The sequence below is a fragment of the Coturnix japonica genome, chromosome Z (genome assembly GCF_054131305.1).
Source record: "Coturnix japonica strain WE chromosome Z, WE-NBRP24, whole genome shotgun sequence".
In the NCBI taxonomy this organism is placed as follows: domain Eukaryota; kingdom Metazoa; phylum Chordata; class Aves; order Galliformes; family Phasianidae; genus Coturnix; species Coturnix japonica.
This window is the reverse complement of record NC_140702.1, coordinates 67,389,282-67,406,047: the sequence shown is the minus strand read 5'-3', so window position 1 is coordinate 67,406,047 and position 16,766 is coordinate 67,389,282. Positions and strand designations below refer to the sequence as shown.

Below are 16,766 nucleotides of genomic sequence, written 5' to 3'. Positions count from 1 at the left end.
TTCTTCCAAGTGGGGACAAATGTACAGAGGATGTGGATGAAGCACATTTGTTCAAGACTGAAAACTAACCGGTTAGGCCTGATTAAGAGAGCTGTATGTGCTCACTGCCTGAGCACTGCTTGCACCAGTTGACCTATAATAAAACTAGCTCAGACAGCATTCTTAGCACATGAGATATCATCTGAGGGTCAGTAAAACTTACCTGGAAACTCTGGAAGAGACAGACAACCAGCAACTTCTTAAAAGTCTGACCCACAGATATAAAGCAGTGACACAGCTCTTAGTAAACTGAGAAGAACGTGACATTTCCATGTGTGCAAGTCTTTTAGAGTTTGAGAGGATGCGGGTGGCAGCAGCAGATCCCTAACGGCTTTCAGCATACTGCAACACAGGAGATGTAGCACTGCAATCTGCCAGAGAAGCAGCCTTGTCTCTGAAGGCAGACAGACATCCATTTACAAAATTCCACTATGACACATCTTGGTAGTTATTCCAAAAGAAAATTCAGGATAAAGAGTTCTGCAGTTACCAAATGGCATTATTTAAGTGATGCCATTTAAGTGAATTTGATTAACCAGTTAAGATGACACTGCTCAACAACATCATTGGCAATCAACAGAATTAAGCCCCATATAATAGTAATGACCAAGAGAAAGCACCTTTGCATAATAAAAAAGGATAAACTGACTTCAGCCTTCAAAAATCAGAGGATTTGTCATGTTTATCAATTAAGATCACAGCCTGAAATACAATTTTAGACAAGAAGCACAACTACCTCCAGCCTGCTAAGCCAAATAACATGACTGAAATAATAAAAGAATAAAATCTCAGAGGTCCAACACACTTCAGAAGGTCATGCATGAAGTATTATGTAACGTGCCTGCCTTGACCATGACATTCAGCTCTCCCATGTGACAGCATGAAAACCTTATTGCTATCACTGTGGACTGCTATTAATTCCCTGTGATGTTAATGAATTTTGAATTTATGTAAAGTCTCCTCTGAGATGCTCCAAGAAGATGTGCTCCTGGAACTAGCTCGGCTCTAAACATGGAGGGGTCTTGTCCTTGACAATGAGGCAGAGATTTCCTTTCACACCCAGGGCTGCAGCCAAACAAAACCTCAGACAAGTCATAGTAAATACTTACTTTATTAGAATACAAGTGTACTAAATCACCAACCTACATTCCCATGTAATCAGTAAAATGCACAAGACAGAGAAAAATGATGATCATTATAATACTACTGCTGTGCTGGGTTCTTAGGAAAAGAGACTGACTGTAGGATTTATTAGACTGAACACTACAGACCCAAAAGGTCAGTTGCTCATATTAATGAATCTTATCAAGAAGGATACTGAAAAGATAACAAGAGGAAAAAGTGTCAGACAAGCATGAGATGAGATCCTGTATTGTGCCTGTGGAGAAAGGACTCCTGTCTAATGGCTCTGAACACCAAAAACCAAAAGAGAGACAGAAAGGATACAATAGTCTTTTCTGTAAGAACCTCAGAGAAGTGTGCAAGCACGGTGATCTCCAAATAAATGACAAGAAAGGCTAGAACTATGTCCTTTGGCACAGCACACCAACTCTAAAAGCTGTGGTCCAGCAGGGTTACAGTGCTGGGTTACAGGTTTCAACACTAATTCCATGGTGACTACTGTCTGAAGACTTGACCTACCTTACAGCCTTCTTAAGTCTTTTGTCCACCAACTCTAGACAGTAAGCTTGACAACCTCTGTAATAAAGCTGCTCATATGCAGTAGAACTTACTAAGTTCAGGGAAGAACTTCAAAGTGCCCTAGCAAAATAACCTGCTCACAGGCAGAAGACACATCTTCACTAGACAGCTTGCCAGTACTGCTGAACAGCTTTAAGACATAAGAAATAATGCTTTCCACTTTCCCTTTGGGACAGAAAATAAGGTCTTACACAGTAGGGTGAAGAAAATGCATTTCACTCATTTTTCTTTAAGAGTGTCAGTGGTCTTCTCCACTACTTCTGACCCACAGCTTTACTACTGAAAATGACAAACTTCTCTTAGTCCACAACTAAGAGGACTTTGCCACTAACTTAGTAAAAGCAATTAAGACATAACCACTATATGCCACAAGTATTTAAGAGAGCGTATCTTCCCAAAGAAGCAACAAGCCTCACAATCCTGTGAATTGATGGTGGACATTTCCCAAAGCCAAGCAGATTCCCCAGAAGCTTCTTCTCTTCAGAACTGAAGAAAATTTCCACCTACAATTTCATTTACTGCAGCTCATTGTCCCCAGGGCCAAAGTCGAGAAGAAAATAGTTGTTTTTTATTGTATACTCAAGAAGGGACACCATTCAACAAAAAAGATTACAATTCAAATTTCAGAAAGAAGAATAATGGTCAGGACATCTACACAGGGTTGGAGCTGAAACCCATTGATTTACAAGTTGTGATTGGCTGCATCTACTAAGATGCCAATTTTAGTGACAGGTACAGAATAATTCCACTTGGACCTTATATCCAAAATGGTGCAAAGCCCCACAGAAGATGTGTGGTGTGTGCAACGTGAGGGGAAAGTGTAGACACATTCTGGCAGACTGACTGTGGAAAGTGACAGGTAATTGATCTGCATAGAAGCAGAAAGACAACTGCTCCAGCCAAGGTCTTAAAGTGTCTGTAAGAAAACAGGCACACCACTGTGACTGACTGACTCCCAGCTATGCCTTTAGTCTGCTCCCTACTTCACCTCCCACCCACAGGCAAAGGTACTGATGGGGTCCCCTCATGTTTTCTTATCAAGTTCAGTCTTCAATTTGACAGCAAGGACGATACAGATTGAGCAAGGGTACGTGTGCTCTGCAGTCCTGTGGGCGAGCTGAGAGCTTTCTTTGAATGAAAGCTGCAGAAGTAAAGGCATGCACTGCTTTCCTCTCTTGCCCTAGAATTGTGCTCATCTTCTCTGACTCCTTACTGACCTGCCATCACGAGTGGCAGAGAGAATATACAGTAATTTCAGCACCAGAAGTTGGTGTCACAGTAGATATTACTATCAAGGTACAGCTAATGAGCTCCTGGGAAGTATGGAAGAATCCCAAGAGACTGTGCAGGTTTAATTCTCTGTTAAGTTCACAGCACCTCCCTTTTAACACTTCTCTTCACTAAGAAAAGGATCTCTGACTGACAGAACAACTACATTTGAGTTTGTGCACAGCAGTGGAAAAGAGGAAGCAGCACAGAGAGTCGGAGCTCTGGCACCCTAACAGATCACTCTCATTGCAGTCATTTGAGAGCCTGCGCTAGAATGGCTGCTCCAGTTCTACCCTGGATTGGGGGAAGAATGAAATTGCTCCTATACCTCTGTATCATAGGCCTGATACAATACGTGGGAACAACCACAACAGTATAAAAGTACTCCGGGAGATTGTTTCTAAGACTGCTGCTATAAATGACATTGCTGCACATCAAAACAGGTTGCATAACTAAAAGGAGCTCCTCTGGAATATTTCTATTTCAGGACTCATAGTAATGGGCCATTATAAGTATCACGTACAGCAGGCATTTACAGAACATATAGCTGTGTAAGCCCCTGGCTATGTTACAATGAATATACATAGGAATGACATTTTCATTTTAGAAGGCTTTTCCTTCTAGAAAGATGAGTTTCTTGTCTAGCTGCACTGGAGACCTAACGTTACATTTAACAGACTATTTCTAAGCCCTACAGGCACAACCTTTCATTTTTCTTATTAGTAATTCTTGCTTTTCTATTTCCAGTAAGAAAAAATAAAATAAAATAAAATAAAATAAATCTTAATACACAACATAACTTCCCTAGCCGGAGACAGTCAATATTTTCAAAAATTAAGAACACATTAAATAAGCATACCTCCAGGACCAGCACAGACTTGGCATTTTGGCTGGGAAGCCAACAGTGTTGCTGCAGGATGTGGTTAGTAAAAATCCTTTGGTTACCTCAGTAATCAGAACTCAAGCTGCCAGCCCAAGCAACCAACCAGACCATAAGAGTTCAGAACACCGTATAAGAACCATCAGCCCAATTTGTCTGAAAAGAGGTTCCATTTCCAAGTGAGCTGGGATCTCAAGAGAACCGGGAAATTAAAATACTGTGTTCCAGGTGCCACTTTCACAAATGAAGCCACAGTCTCAGTAGTTTGCAGGAAATCTCTCCTGAAGCTGCTGTGCTTTGGTAGGTGCTTACTTTAGGAAAAGTCATACTGATGCCATGTGGGGAAATGCACTTTTACTCTACTTGCATTTTCATGCTAAGAACAGCAACTGCAAAAGTGATGTGCAATCCAATCCCATCAGTTTGCTACCATACACCAGCCAGTTTGGGGAGGTTCCACATAGCAGCAGAATCCAACATACAACCCCCTGCATTTTGCTCAGTACATTTCACTTTAACAAAAAGAGTAAGGATTTTGCAAGAGTTTAGCCTATAGCACACACTGCACTTCTATGTTATGAGAAGAGCACGTAAGATAAGACTACAAATAATTCCAGGCTTCTCCATTCCAATTTCAGAGCTATTTAATGCTCTTCCTCCACATCATCCTCATTGTGCGGGTGCTGCAGAAATGCTGAGTTTGAGGCGTCACCACATTACACATCTCAGCCATGCTGCAAACTGATTTTATCTGAAAATAACTTGCTACACAGCAGCTACTGGGGAGCACCTTTCTTGTGAGTACAGAATTCTGACCAGACAGAGATCCAACCTGTGTTCAAGAAACGTTTAGATGTTGTACTAAGGGACATGGTTTAGTGGGGAAATATTAGTGGTAAATGGATGGCTGGAGTGGATCAACTTGGAGGTCTTTTACAACCTTGGTGATTCTGTGAAACTGAAAATAATTGGAAGAGTTTCCACAGTTGAGCTTATACCATGTTGAAAGATAAGATCTGATACTGAATTGTTAGAAGTGAACAAGACTCCAGGTAAATTAGTTTCTGTTAATTTGAAGAGGGAGCTATTTTGGAGGCAGAAGCCAAGAGCCAGCAGTCTCCAGGATAGGAATCTGGAATCAGGACTGCCCTATTCTCACGGAACATTGTACCACAATCTCAAAATACACAGAGTAGTATGTCTTGCAAAGATGAGAAACACTGGGCTTCATCTCATCGTATGACCTGCCAATGTCTAGTCAGGGTCTGTCAGCCATCCTGCCCATCTACCTGCAACAACTCCTCCATTAAGACTCCATTAAGACTTTTCCATAGGTTGACATTAGAGTACAGCAGTTCCCATAAAACATTTGTAGGGCTGAAGCAGAATCAGGACAGTCTGTGTGACTTGGTGATGCTTATTCAAATAGACTGAAAAGGGGGAGGGAAATGACTGCCCACCTTTGTAGCTTCACATCACTGCAATCGACGGGAAAGTCAGGGGAACTGCAGAGCCTGAGGTTGGTGGGACCTCTGGAGGCCATCTGGTCCAAGCCTCACCTTGAGACTCCTACAGACGACTACCCCAAAGACTTCTGAGTATCTCACTGTACCTTTGCTTGACAAAAATACACTCAGTTAGTAGGGTATGCAACAAGTGCACATCAGCTTGAATAGACAGTGTTCTTCCCCAGTGGAAAAGCCAGAAACTGAAGAACCAAACAATAAAAAACATGGAAATGTTTTCACCAAATTTGTCTACACTGTCACACCCCTTATGAATAACTGATCAATAACATATCAGGGGATGGTCTGGATGTTTATGGGCTTAGAATGGCTTCAGACTACATTCAAACATGGTTTTCCTTAAGCATTTACCAGCTGTATATATTTATTAATTCTGAAGAAACCTGGCTTTCAGGTAAGACCTGGAAAACAAGCTTCTATTTCAGCCCTTTGGATGGGGAAAACACAGCCAGAGTCCTTCAGCCTTCAACACTGGATAGAGATACAAAGGTTACTTTGTACTTAAAAGAGTAAGGAGAAGAGGCACAAGCTAAGAAGTAACCACCATACAATAAAGCAGCAGCATCGGGCAGAGCTGAGTTACCCAAGCAAAGAAGAATAGCCAACTACAGCCAAATCCCAAACTTGTTGTTTCTCACAAGAAACAATCCCTGCTTGCAAGGCACCAACCAAGAGCTACAAGGCAGACGAAGCCACTGAAAATGCTACACCAGGCTCAGCCTGTCACATGTCTGAGGCTATTACCAGCATTTCCAGGCACATGGAAGAATGTCACAGCACCCACTCACTGCAGCTGACCCTCACATGCACCAGTTTTCACTATGAGCACCCTTATTTAGAAGTCAACCGAAATTCTGAAGAACAGGAAGAAAACCTCTTTGAATGTGTCTTCAGAGTACTTTTAAGAAATACATAAAATCTCCTTGTGACATTTTCCAAATCGTTGGTTGCTAAAGAGAGGACGGAAACCTACTTAAACTTACTATCACTGATGCATGATGTGCCAACCTACCTTAGTTAGTTTTTCCGTTTGTGTGTTTGTTGTTGTTCTTCTTTTGGTCTGACAGCAGATTTACCAAACTTTCTCACCACACCAACAGGAATAATAAGGGCCACCCTTGCCATATCTTCTGCTTCTGCTGGACAAAGTAGGGCATGCAACAAGCCCACTTTGCACAGACAGTTTTCTTCCCTGCCATGAAAGCTACAGCTACGGAGCCAAAAAATAACCACAAAAAGAAACCAAACTAAAAAAAGGGTCAAGTTCTATTGCAAGAAACAAGAAATGCATTTTTCTTAGCACTCTGAAGTTTGCAGACCTTCGTAGGAAGGGTCCTTCTGTTCACAAGGCATTTGCTTTGTTCTCGGTGTTTTACCAGATGCAACAAGAGACCAAGGAACACCAACACAAGCTGCCAACACTCTGATGTTTCAGCAGACGAAACGCTAATGCTGACCTGCCAGTGACCCACCCCAACCTGCCGTCAGGAGGATCCACACACGTATTTCATGAAGGCTCCTACACCTCCCCAAACATTCCATGTTGCACCACCAGGTGCAGGGGTAGATCCAGGTAACCAAAGGGAATCAGTATCCTGGGGATGGGGGGTTCTGGCTGCTATCCAACACCAAAAGGTGAAACACATTTCTACAAGTCTCGGGTTACAATGAAGCATATAGAGAACGGAGAGCATAAAGAAGCACACGCGAAGGAGCCAACCCCTCGATGGGAAAACGGACAATGGCACAGAAGGGCTATTCGAGGGGCTGGGGAACAGCACAGCACAGCACAGCTCAGCACAGCACAGCACAACGAGCCCCCGGTACAGCGGCTCCAGGCGAGGAGCGGCGCTTCCCATATAGCGCTGCTACCGGAGCAGCCCCCGAGGCGCATCGCACCCATTGTGCCAACATTTCCCATCATCTCGCTCACCGTCTGAGCATAACCAAGGTACAAAACATCCCGGAATGAAAGAAATAAATAAATAAATAAATAAATCACAAAGACCATCCCTTGGAAAATAAATAAATAAATAACAATAAAATCAGCTCGTACCGACACAGGATTTATTTTTGAGATGCACAACTTTACGTGAGCACCGACAGACACCCACCCACCCCCCCCCTAACCCATCCCGCCCCTCACCCCCCGGCCGTGACACAGCAGCCCCCGCCCGTGCCGTGCGCTGTGGTACGGCTGTTATATAACGCCCCCCCTCCCCGCCGTTCCCAGCCCCCTCATCATAGAGGAGAAGCGGCGGCTCCCGGGCTCGGCTCGGCCCCGCCCGCCCCTCACCAGCGGCTGCATCTCGGCGCGCACGGCGGGCACCTGGAACCGGTCTATCTCCTCCATCATGGTGGCGGCGGGGGCGGGCGGGAAGGCCGCGGTGCTGCAGGCGCTGCCGGGGCTGCTCGGCTCCTCAGGACGCTCCTGCTGCCGCCGCCGCCCTCCACAGCTGCTGCCTCATCGCCGCTACCGCTCGCTACCGCGGTGACTCAGCCGCGCCGCTTCCGGGTCCGGCGCCGTGGCTGGTCCCGCCCCTGTCTGTGCATATCACGGGAGGCGTGGCCCCATGTCGGAGCACCCAGCCGCAGCGCCGCCTGTAGGATGTACCACTCCGCGCCTCCAACACGGGGACGGGGTACAAATAGTCCCCTGCCGCTTCCGCCGCGTTGCCACGGCTGCCGCTATCAACTTCCGTCCGGGCGGAGGCGGTTGGCGGTGCGTGGCCGTGCGGGGTAACGACACGCACAGCTATGCCGGCCAAGGCGGCTGACAGGCAGCGGCAGGTAAGGAAGGGCCTGTGTCCACAGCGGGCTCAGTGCACTGAGGCCACCTATGAGGTCTACCTGGACTTGTGCAAGGCCTTTGACATGGACCCCCACCACCTTTTTATCTCTAAATTGGAGAGATTTGAAGGATGGTCTGTTCAGGGGATAAAGAGTTCCCTTCTGAGTTAGGTCATGAGATTTTCCCACTGAGATCCTTTCAAAGACAGAACTAGCAGGTTGAAGCCTGATTTTAAAAATTAATTTATGTATATATATATATTTACACACTATACGTAGCTATATTTACACACTATACGTAGCTTTTGTCAGTTTCATTTTGTTTTACTCTTCGTTCTCTCAGTTCAGGCAATGAAATGAGATTGTCTCTGAACTGTTAAGGCCCTAACCCTGTTGTAGGATCAGCAGTCTGGGTGGATGTCTGCCCGTTGACCTTACTGCCTGCTTCAGGCTCTGGATTGGCATGGGAGGCTGCACACAAATTCTGCCTTACAGGAGGAAGGGCTCAGGTGCCTTCGCTCCTGGATCTCATGTACTTGACTTAAAATCAGGAGGCAATCTTGCAGCTGAAACCTTTCTCATCACGGGCTTTGATCAGTCCCAACGTTATTTGATCTCTGTAGGTCAGCATAGGTAATCCAGAAGCAACCCAGAACAAGCAGCCTGCTTCCTCAGTCCAGAGTGTTTGCCAGCAAACTGTAACTGACGAGGACAGGTGAAGGCGAAAGACAGACAGATGGAAGTATTCAAAGCTGTGAAGTGGTATCTGAAATCCCCAGACAAGCCTCAGTGATCCAAGTCCTGAGGGCAGCAGTGTACATACAACAACCAAGGAACAGAAAACATTGCTTCGCTTTCCTCATCTAGACTTCTTTATGGTCAAGTAACTTCTGTTTATTCAAGAGTGACTGATCTGTACTATGGTTTGTCTACACAGTGGCTGTATATAGTCTGTGTAGATCTATACAATTTACGAAGCTTGAGTCAGCTAAAGGTAGCAGGGCTAGATCAGACCTCCCAGCTCTTGTGGCTGAGGACTGGAGCGTGAAACTCAGAAGTATTGAGGTGGTTCTTTATAGGCTTGATGTCTTTGGAGCCACTGCATTTTTTCTGCACATACTAAGAGGGCTTCTGGGCTTTGGAGTTGAAAAAAGCAAGAGAGAGGATCACTGCAGTTTTCTTAATGCGTTTACTAAGAAGTACAGTTGTTGAGTTACAGAGGCTTTAAAAAGTTCACAAAGTACAGGAATTCAGAACCCAAGACTTCATTCAGTCCTTGATAATAAAGATGTTTATGCGAGACTGTAAAACCAAGTGTTAATAATAATGATATAAACTAAACTTGGGATTAAATACTTGCACATGCTAGTTTCTCTTAGTTTCAGAATTTTTATATAAGCATTTTCAAACATTTTGAGTAAGCTTTACCCCAAAGATTTTGAAATGTCTAAATTTTCATTCATGTGTTACTTGAAAAGCTTAATGTTCTGTAAAGGTGTTCAGTTCATATTAATGTTCCTGAAACATCATGAACTGTTTAAAGTTTGTATTTTTGGCTTTTCACTTAACTTTCATTACCATAATTGAAAAGAAAAATAAATTCTAACCTGCCCTGGATTTCCTTTCCTACATTTGCCTTGTGGTTGTTGCTGTTCCATGTACTTTCTTCTACAAGAACTTTCTAGCCTTGGAGGAACTGTGTGGATCACGAGCTGGCTCTGCAGCCCAGAATCTTCTGTCTTATTTCCACTGATTTAAAATCAAGCCCACAACACAGGGGCAGTGAGAATCACAGCATGGATGGCTGTGCCTCTGCACTACTCACTGCACCATCGGGGCCTGATTTCTATTTACTGAGGCCTGATGGCTACTATAAAATTAACTGGTGAGTCAAGGTCTAGATCTCAATTCTTGCCAAGAAATTCTGTTTTGAAAATAAATGCACTTCTGTCTCAGACACACGCCTACTCTCCGCTAATGTTCACAGCGAGGCAGGAAACAAGCCAGCTACTTGCTTTTGAGACTCTTTTCTACTGAGCATAATTTCCAATCTTTCCATTCTTGTCTCTTTCATTGCAAATTCTCCTCTAGCACTATGCTCTTTTCACCTGTCCCTGTGCTTTTCGTTCCTCTGATCTATTTTCTACGTGTCGCTTTGTTCTGCTGTGCCTCGCAGGATTTTTTTGTTGACTGCTTTCCCTTTGAAAGTTTTCTCCCTGAGATTGTTCTCAAAGTTGAGGTAGTTACCTGAACATTATCTGTTTCTTTCCTTTATCGTGTGTCACTTCCACCCTCTCCTTCTTTTTCATGGCTGTGTGCTCTTCAAGTGCTTTGTGATCAGTTCTTTTTCTTTTCCCTCAGAGGTGGTGGTTGCCGGTCCTTCTTCTGTGCCTGTCTTTTATTTTCTCTCTCCTTCTCCATCAGTTTCTTGCTTTGTTTCATTCTTCTGTCTCTTCATCCCAGTGACTTCAGCCTCCAGTTCAGTCTCCAGCCACCTGATGTTTTATGTATTTTTTTTTGGGGGGGTGGGGTCTCCCATACCCTTGGATGAAAATATGCCAAAAGCTCATTGACTGTCAGAGATGAAGGCAGTAGATGAAGTGGATTTAAAACAAATCATTTGATGTGACTTGAACCTTAATTAGAAGCATTGTTAGGCTTTGGTATATTTGTGGGTATTAATAAGAAACATTCCAGTATGCTTTGATCTATGTGTTTACAATGCAGCATTGTAAATAATAAGACTTTTGTATTCTGTACACTTTGCTAACATCCTTTCTTTCAGATCTGAAATTTCTTACACACAACTGAGACCCACAGCATTTTGAGAAAGTGCAGCATTATGGAAGGGCATTGGACGGTGTTTCGAATCGGGCTGAGATGGGTGGAAGAATCAGGTTCTCAGCTCTCTTGAAAAGGAGATCCTGAGTATGACATACAGGATGCTTTTTAAAACAGTATAATGTTTTAAAAATACAGACCTGATTGGCATGTACAAGAACCTGCAGAACGTTGTTGATAAGGCATGGGATTGCAAGTGATTAGCCCGGTGTCAGTCCTGTGCATGGTCCTGGGTGCTGAATATTCATAAAAACAGTTATTTTAACCATGGCTGTCAGGTTTGCTGTTGGAGGTATTGACTGTGCTGGATCCAGAGTTCAAGTTCCTAGTTTTGTAGCTCATCTTTGCTTTGTCTGAGCAGTGGAGCTGCTGTGTGGTGCTGTGTACTTCCACGGCTGAGCCCACAGATTTGCCTATGGCTTCTTAGCTGACACTGCATATTTTTCATTTACAGCAGATAAAACTGGACTTGCTAGATTGCCACAAAGGGTCAACACTGCTGTCAGAAAGAGGCAACTTGTGCCCTGTTAAGAAAACTTCTGAATTTGGACAGCAAGGCATTCCTCCTTACACTTGACACACTGGCCTGTTCACACTGACATGTCAGCAGATTCTTTGCTGCTCAGCAAGTTGCCAAGGAGAGACAGAGCCCCCCCCTCCCAAATGCAGATAGCAGACACATACGTTTTGCCAGCACAGGCCTGTAAGGTTCTTGTTGGCTCTTGAGCATGCATTAAACCATCCATGTAGTATAAAATAAACACTTGGTTTGGTGTCATTTTAAAATGTCTTGGCAAATAGCACTTAAATTGGCATCCCTAATGAGGTAAATGGATGTCTGCTGCAGGGCAGGCCACGAGTTGTTTTGCTTCCCTTGGCTTTGTTTTTGTGCCTTACTCCTCTGCTCATTTTGCCAAGCGGTATTTCACTATGGAGACTGCTAATACTGAAAACAAGAAGAGAAAGCTAGCAGGAGATTATTATTAAATGGTTTTACAGTAAACTCAAGTCCGCTGCTTGTAATGACTCTCCCTCTTCCCCTTCGGAATCCTACAAACAACTCTGTTCTCTTTTTCCCCTATGACTTGTTAACCTATTTGCTGAGCTCCAGAGGAAGCGGTAATGATGATGTCCGTGCTCAGGAAGATAAAGTAACCTTAGCAGGAGTGTTCTGTGATTGCTCAGCCTTGCAGTCTGATTGTCTTCTGAAGACAGCTGGCGTGGGGAGCAGAAAGGCTGCCAGAATATCTCTTTAAAATCTTAAAAAATATTTAGTCTGGGTTTGTCATCGTTCCACAATGAGCTTTTCATTAATAGGTAATCCATTTGCAGCCTTTGGAAGATTTGCTTAGTATGAACTGACAGTACAGTTTTGTAGTGTAACGAACCTCCATCATCCCTGCTGAGTTCTCTGGTGTTTTAGGCAGGATCTGCAAATCCAGATGTGTTCAACCCACTCTGTTCTTTAAGAATGAGGAGAAATTTCATGTTACTCAAGGAGTTACTGTATAGTGGTGTGCCTGGCTCCTCACCATGCCAGTTAGAAGATCTGGTGTGGAAGAAGTGGTCTAAGCTGAACCACTAGCAAAGGCTGAAGCAAGGAGCCTTGTCCTGAGAGGAGGACAGCACTCATGGTGATGTGGTTGTGTCTCCTACCTAATCAGTCAGGGCAGGCCTTAGGTCAGCATGTGAGCAGTACAGACATTTTTCCAGAGGGATTTCTGCAGTCATGACTGGAGGGTTTGACCTGGTTCTTAAATGAACGCTTGCTCATGAAATTAAATCTCTTCTTTCTTTGACAGCAGGGTAATTTATTTACCATCAGCATTGCCACTGACAATTCAGAGGTTTAATGCAGCGTAGGGTGAAATAATTAAGAAGCAGGTCCTTACAAAATGTCTGTTAAAAAAGAACTGGACATCTAGAAACCAGATGACTTGTAAAAAGCTTCAGAGCTTTTGCTATTGAGTCAAGAAGGCAGGTACCCATTGTTCTGTCCATTTTATATACAATGTGGATGAGTCTAAGATCAGCAATGAGTGGCTATCACATCACAACACTAACAGAAGGAGAGAGTAGTAATCATTGTGGATAGAATGAGCAAGATCTATGAGGCTTAAATGGATGTGTATCTTTCTTTATCTTCTTCATTTCTATCCAGGCTGGAAGTGCATTAATTCCAAAGTGTTTAGGGCAGAACTTCATAAAACTCCCATTACATGTTTCAGGGATACAGATAGAGGACAGCATTTCCTAAATGCCAGCCTGAAAGTGCTTCTTTGATATACAACTATGTCCCTTGGAAAGTGACAATTTATTTGTTCTTAGTATAGATTTCTTATTTTATACTTAAAATTATTTAGAGGAATTTCACTTGGAGTCAGTTGAAGCACTCTACCTAAAAAGAGTTAGAAATGCTTTCTGGAGAGGTCAGCAACAGGAAAACTTCCTGCTGAAGACTTGATTCTGCCTGTTTCCATCTCTTGGTAGCTTGTCTGCAGTAGAGGGAGCTGTAGCAAGGAGAAGGAAGCTTAGGTGGCATTTAAAGCATCAGTTTTCAGCTGTTTCTTCTCTTCAGTTGTATCATCCTGTTAGATTAATGTATCTTTACTGTAGCACAGTTGATTTGTCTTAGAGCATATTTGACATCTGACATAGCCCCGGAAAATAAGAGTCACCTGAGTTTTATATGTACACTTAATTTAGGCATTATGACTGTCATGGGCTTCTACTGCCTTTTCAGAGTGGGAACTACAATAATCAGTCAATTTATTTAACATAGGATGGTCATTAGAGTGAAACAATTTCAACATGCAGGAGTTCACACTTTGTCATTTTTCAGTGCTCTGACTTACGATGATGATCTGGAGGTAAGAAAATCCTTGCAACTATTTTGTTCCATCTATCTGTTCCTGATTTCCCTAGCAACAACGTCTCTTTTTCCCTAATATAAATTCCATATAATTATTCACACTTCTCTTCTTATTAGTTAGAATGGAATTTAACAATTATTAAAGGAATTTAATTAGAAGATTTACAAAGGCTTATGATGCTTTCGGTGGCATGGCTGTCTCCAGTTTATACAGAATTAGCTAAAATTTAGCTGTTTGGATTTAAGTGTTCTTTGCTGAGTGTTTGACTAGTTGCTGACCAACATAAACCAAAATACTTATAGCAACTTGTTGTCTCAACTCTGCCCATACTCTGCACCTGGGAGAGCTTAAGTGAGGCAGGGAAAGTATAAAAAAAAAAGGTGTGTGATTGTGCAGTTAAGCCATGTGTCATACTTGTGCCCAATGGGATGAATTGAAGGTTGCCCCAGCAACCTTAATTCTTGCATTTTCGTGCTTCTGAACACTTCTCTTTGAGGTCTTAATAAAATAGCATGCTAACTTTCTTATTTTATTTCTGTAGCTCATTATATAATAGCAAAAATGTGCTTGAATTTTAGAGATATGTATGTGAGGGCCAGCCCCCGTAATCAGCACCTTGCTGGCAAATACCTGATTAAGCTGATTCACAGTTCTATTTTATTATTTATGTGTCCAAATGCATTATGTGACCTTTCCCTTGTACAAACACTGTGTTATGTGAAAGAGAGAAATAGCTGTCAGCACAAAAGGATTACAGTTTAAATAACAGCTTATGTGTAACAGATTGAGAGAGCAGCAGAACGATGAAGAAACAGTGGTCATCATTCTCAGCTGTGGTGGCAAGACACCAGCTACCTGGGTGCTGCTGAGAGCTCTTTACAGCTAGCGTGACAGAAGGTTTTTAAGAAAAGATATGAGGAAGAACAATGTGCTGGTTTGGGAAAGCTCTACAGGAAGCTGGAGCTTGTGAAAGAATTAACAAAAGGACCAAGCACAGGCACAACAATGAAAACATCTGTCTTTTCCAGCAACTGGCACAGCTAGACTTCGTGCTATTGTCTGAATTGGAGGTGGTAAAATGTAAAATGGTTTTTATTCTTGGCTGACCCAATTTTATTCCTCACCTTACTTCTTTTAACAGTTTTAAGCAGATCTGTCAGTTTTAGTGCATCCTCCATGGTGCACATATTACCAAAATTTTAGCATCTTGTCACGTATCCCTCTATCTGTGTCACCTTCCAGCTGGATTGCAGCAATTTCAGGTATTTGGACATGAACCTTGCATTGCCTCGGGCACTTTGCCAGCATGGGCTGTTGTCACGCATCCCTGCAGGAATGATGTTTGCTTCCTGAATGCTGCCTTCTGCTTTTTGTATTGGCTTCTGTAGAATATTCTGTGCCTGTAACCCAGTATATCCAACAAATTCTACATTCAGATTTCTTGTCAGACTGGCTCTCTGTGTTAGCTGTGTAGCACTTGGCTTTGTATCTGTGTGATAGCCAAGTTGTCATGAGGTATTATTAGGACTTGGGGTGGTGGTGATGTGTTTTGTGGTTCAAGATACCAGAGATAAGAGGTGTGGTTTATAACTGTCCTACCAGTAGTGTCCTTGCCCCTTTCTGAGGGGAACTCAGTTTAGCTGCTAGTAGGACTCCCAGCAAGCTGCCTCAGGCACCATGTGGATGGTCAGAATATTTCTGTTCATAACAATATTAATAATGTAGTTAAAATTGTTGCATGCAAGCTTCATAGTTTTATGCCCCTTTTCTGGTGGTGTACTCACCTCTCCTGGTCCTTGGGTTCCAAGGTTGACAGCTTCATTTTGCTGTCACTGATCTTTGTGAACAGGGTGGAGAGATGTTGGCATCTGTGTCCTCCACTGGGAAGAATAAGATGTCCATGTTGATAGTTTCTTCTTCCTCATTCTGAGGCCTGACTGAGGTTTCTTTCTATGTTAACTAACACTCCTTTAACACCCTTGTTGGTGTATGGTTCAACATTGCACCTGAAGTTACAATGTGTGATGTTTTTCAACTTTTAGATTCCCCTTTTAAGCTAAGCCATTCTGTGATCCTGCTGTTTTTGTTTGTTTGTTTGCTTGCTTGCTTTTCACAGAATCACAGAATTACCAAGGTTGGAAAAGACCTAGAAGATCATCTAGTCCAACCATAAGTTACCTTTTGTTATCCCTAAAACCATCTGTGCCCAGGCCTGCAGGTCTGCATTTCTTCAGCTGACCAGTGGTGAACTGTTTGCAGCTGTGGAGTACCCAGTGCCAATTCCGTGCCCCATCATGAATCATCCTGTACTTGTGCTCCTGTTTGCTATGTTCTCTTTCTCTGCTTCCAGGGTCATACTTGTTGTAGGCCAAGAGTTCAGACAACCAGACAACCAGCTTCAGTCCTGAGGCTCTGCAATCTCAGTACAAAGCCCAGAACACGTTGCTAGCAATGACAATCCCATATTACAGGGCTGAGTTACAGGCATGCACAGCCCCATCAGGAAGGACATTCCTGAGCTGAGGTATTCAGAGAAGTGAGAGTGGGAGAATGACAGCAAGAAGACAAGATTTGCAGTCTGCCCTGTTACAGTGGTGATCTGTGCCTTTTTCACAGAGCTTTGGGTTTTGCTGCTGTTCATTTTCCTACAGTGTTCCTCACTTCTGTGCTGTGCTGGGTTATTGCTGCCTTTTTGATACCTGAGCTCACACTCTGTTCTTCAAAATTCTACACTGTGTGGGGAGTAGGGTAGGGTCTGTGCTCCTTCCAGACACTGTAATCAAATCCCAGCTCTCTTCAATGCCACTTTTGGATTTTAATACAGTTCCAGATATTTATTCACTTGTG

At 43.2% G+C, this 16,766-nt stretch overlaps 2 protein-coding genes across 11 annotated transcripts in view; one reads left to right on the top strand and one right to left on the bottom strand.

The window, feature by feature from the left end:
* Positions 1-7,934, bottom strand: part of FAM219A (family with sequence similarity 219 member A) — an 89,763-nt gene extending 81,829 nt beyond the window's left edge. For 2 of the 4 annotated variants that reach the window (XM_015848297.3, XM_015848298.3), the window contains exon 1: positions 7,712-7,934. In XM_015848297.3, the coding sequence (XP_015703783.1) occupies positions 7,712-7,771 (60 nt within the window). In that variant the 5' untranslated portion in view covers positions 7,772-7,934. The remainder of the gene's footprint in view (positions 1-7,711) is intronic. The other 2 variants (XM_015848300.3, XM_015848301.3) reach the window with 1 other exon arrangement.
* A 171-nt stretch (positions 7,935-8,105) lies between these two features.
* The window catches only part of DNAI1 (dynein axonemal intermediate chain 1), a 130,844-nt gene continuing 122,183 nt past the window's right edge, over positions 8,106-16,766 (top strand). For all 7 annotated transcript variants that reach the window (XM_085529733.1, XM_085529734.1, XM_085529732.1 and 4 more), the window contains exon 1: positions 8,106-8,205. In XM_085529733.1, the coding sequence (XP_085385859.1) occupies positions 8,173-8,205 (33 nt within the window). In that variant the 5' untranslated portion in view covers positions 8,106-8,172. The remainder of the gene's footprint in view (positions 8,206-16,766) is intronic.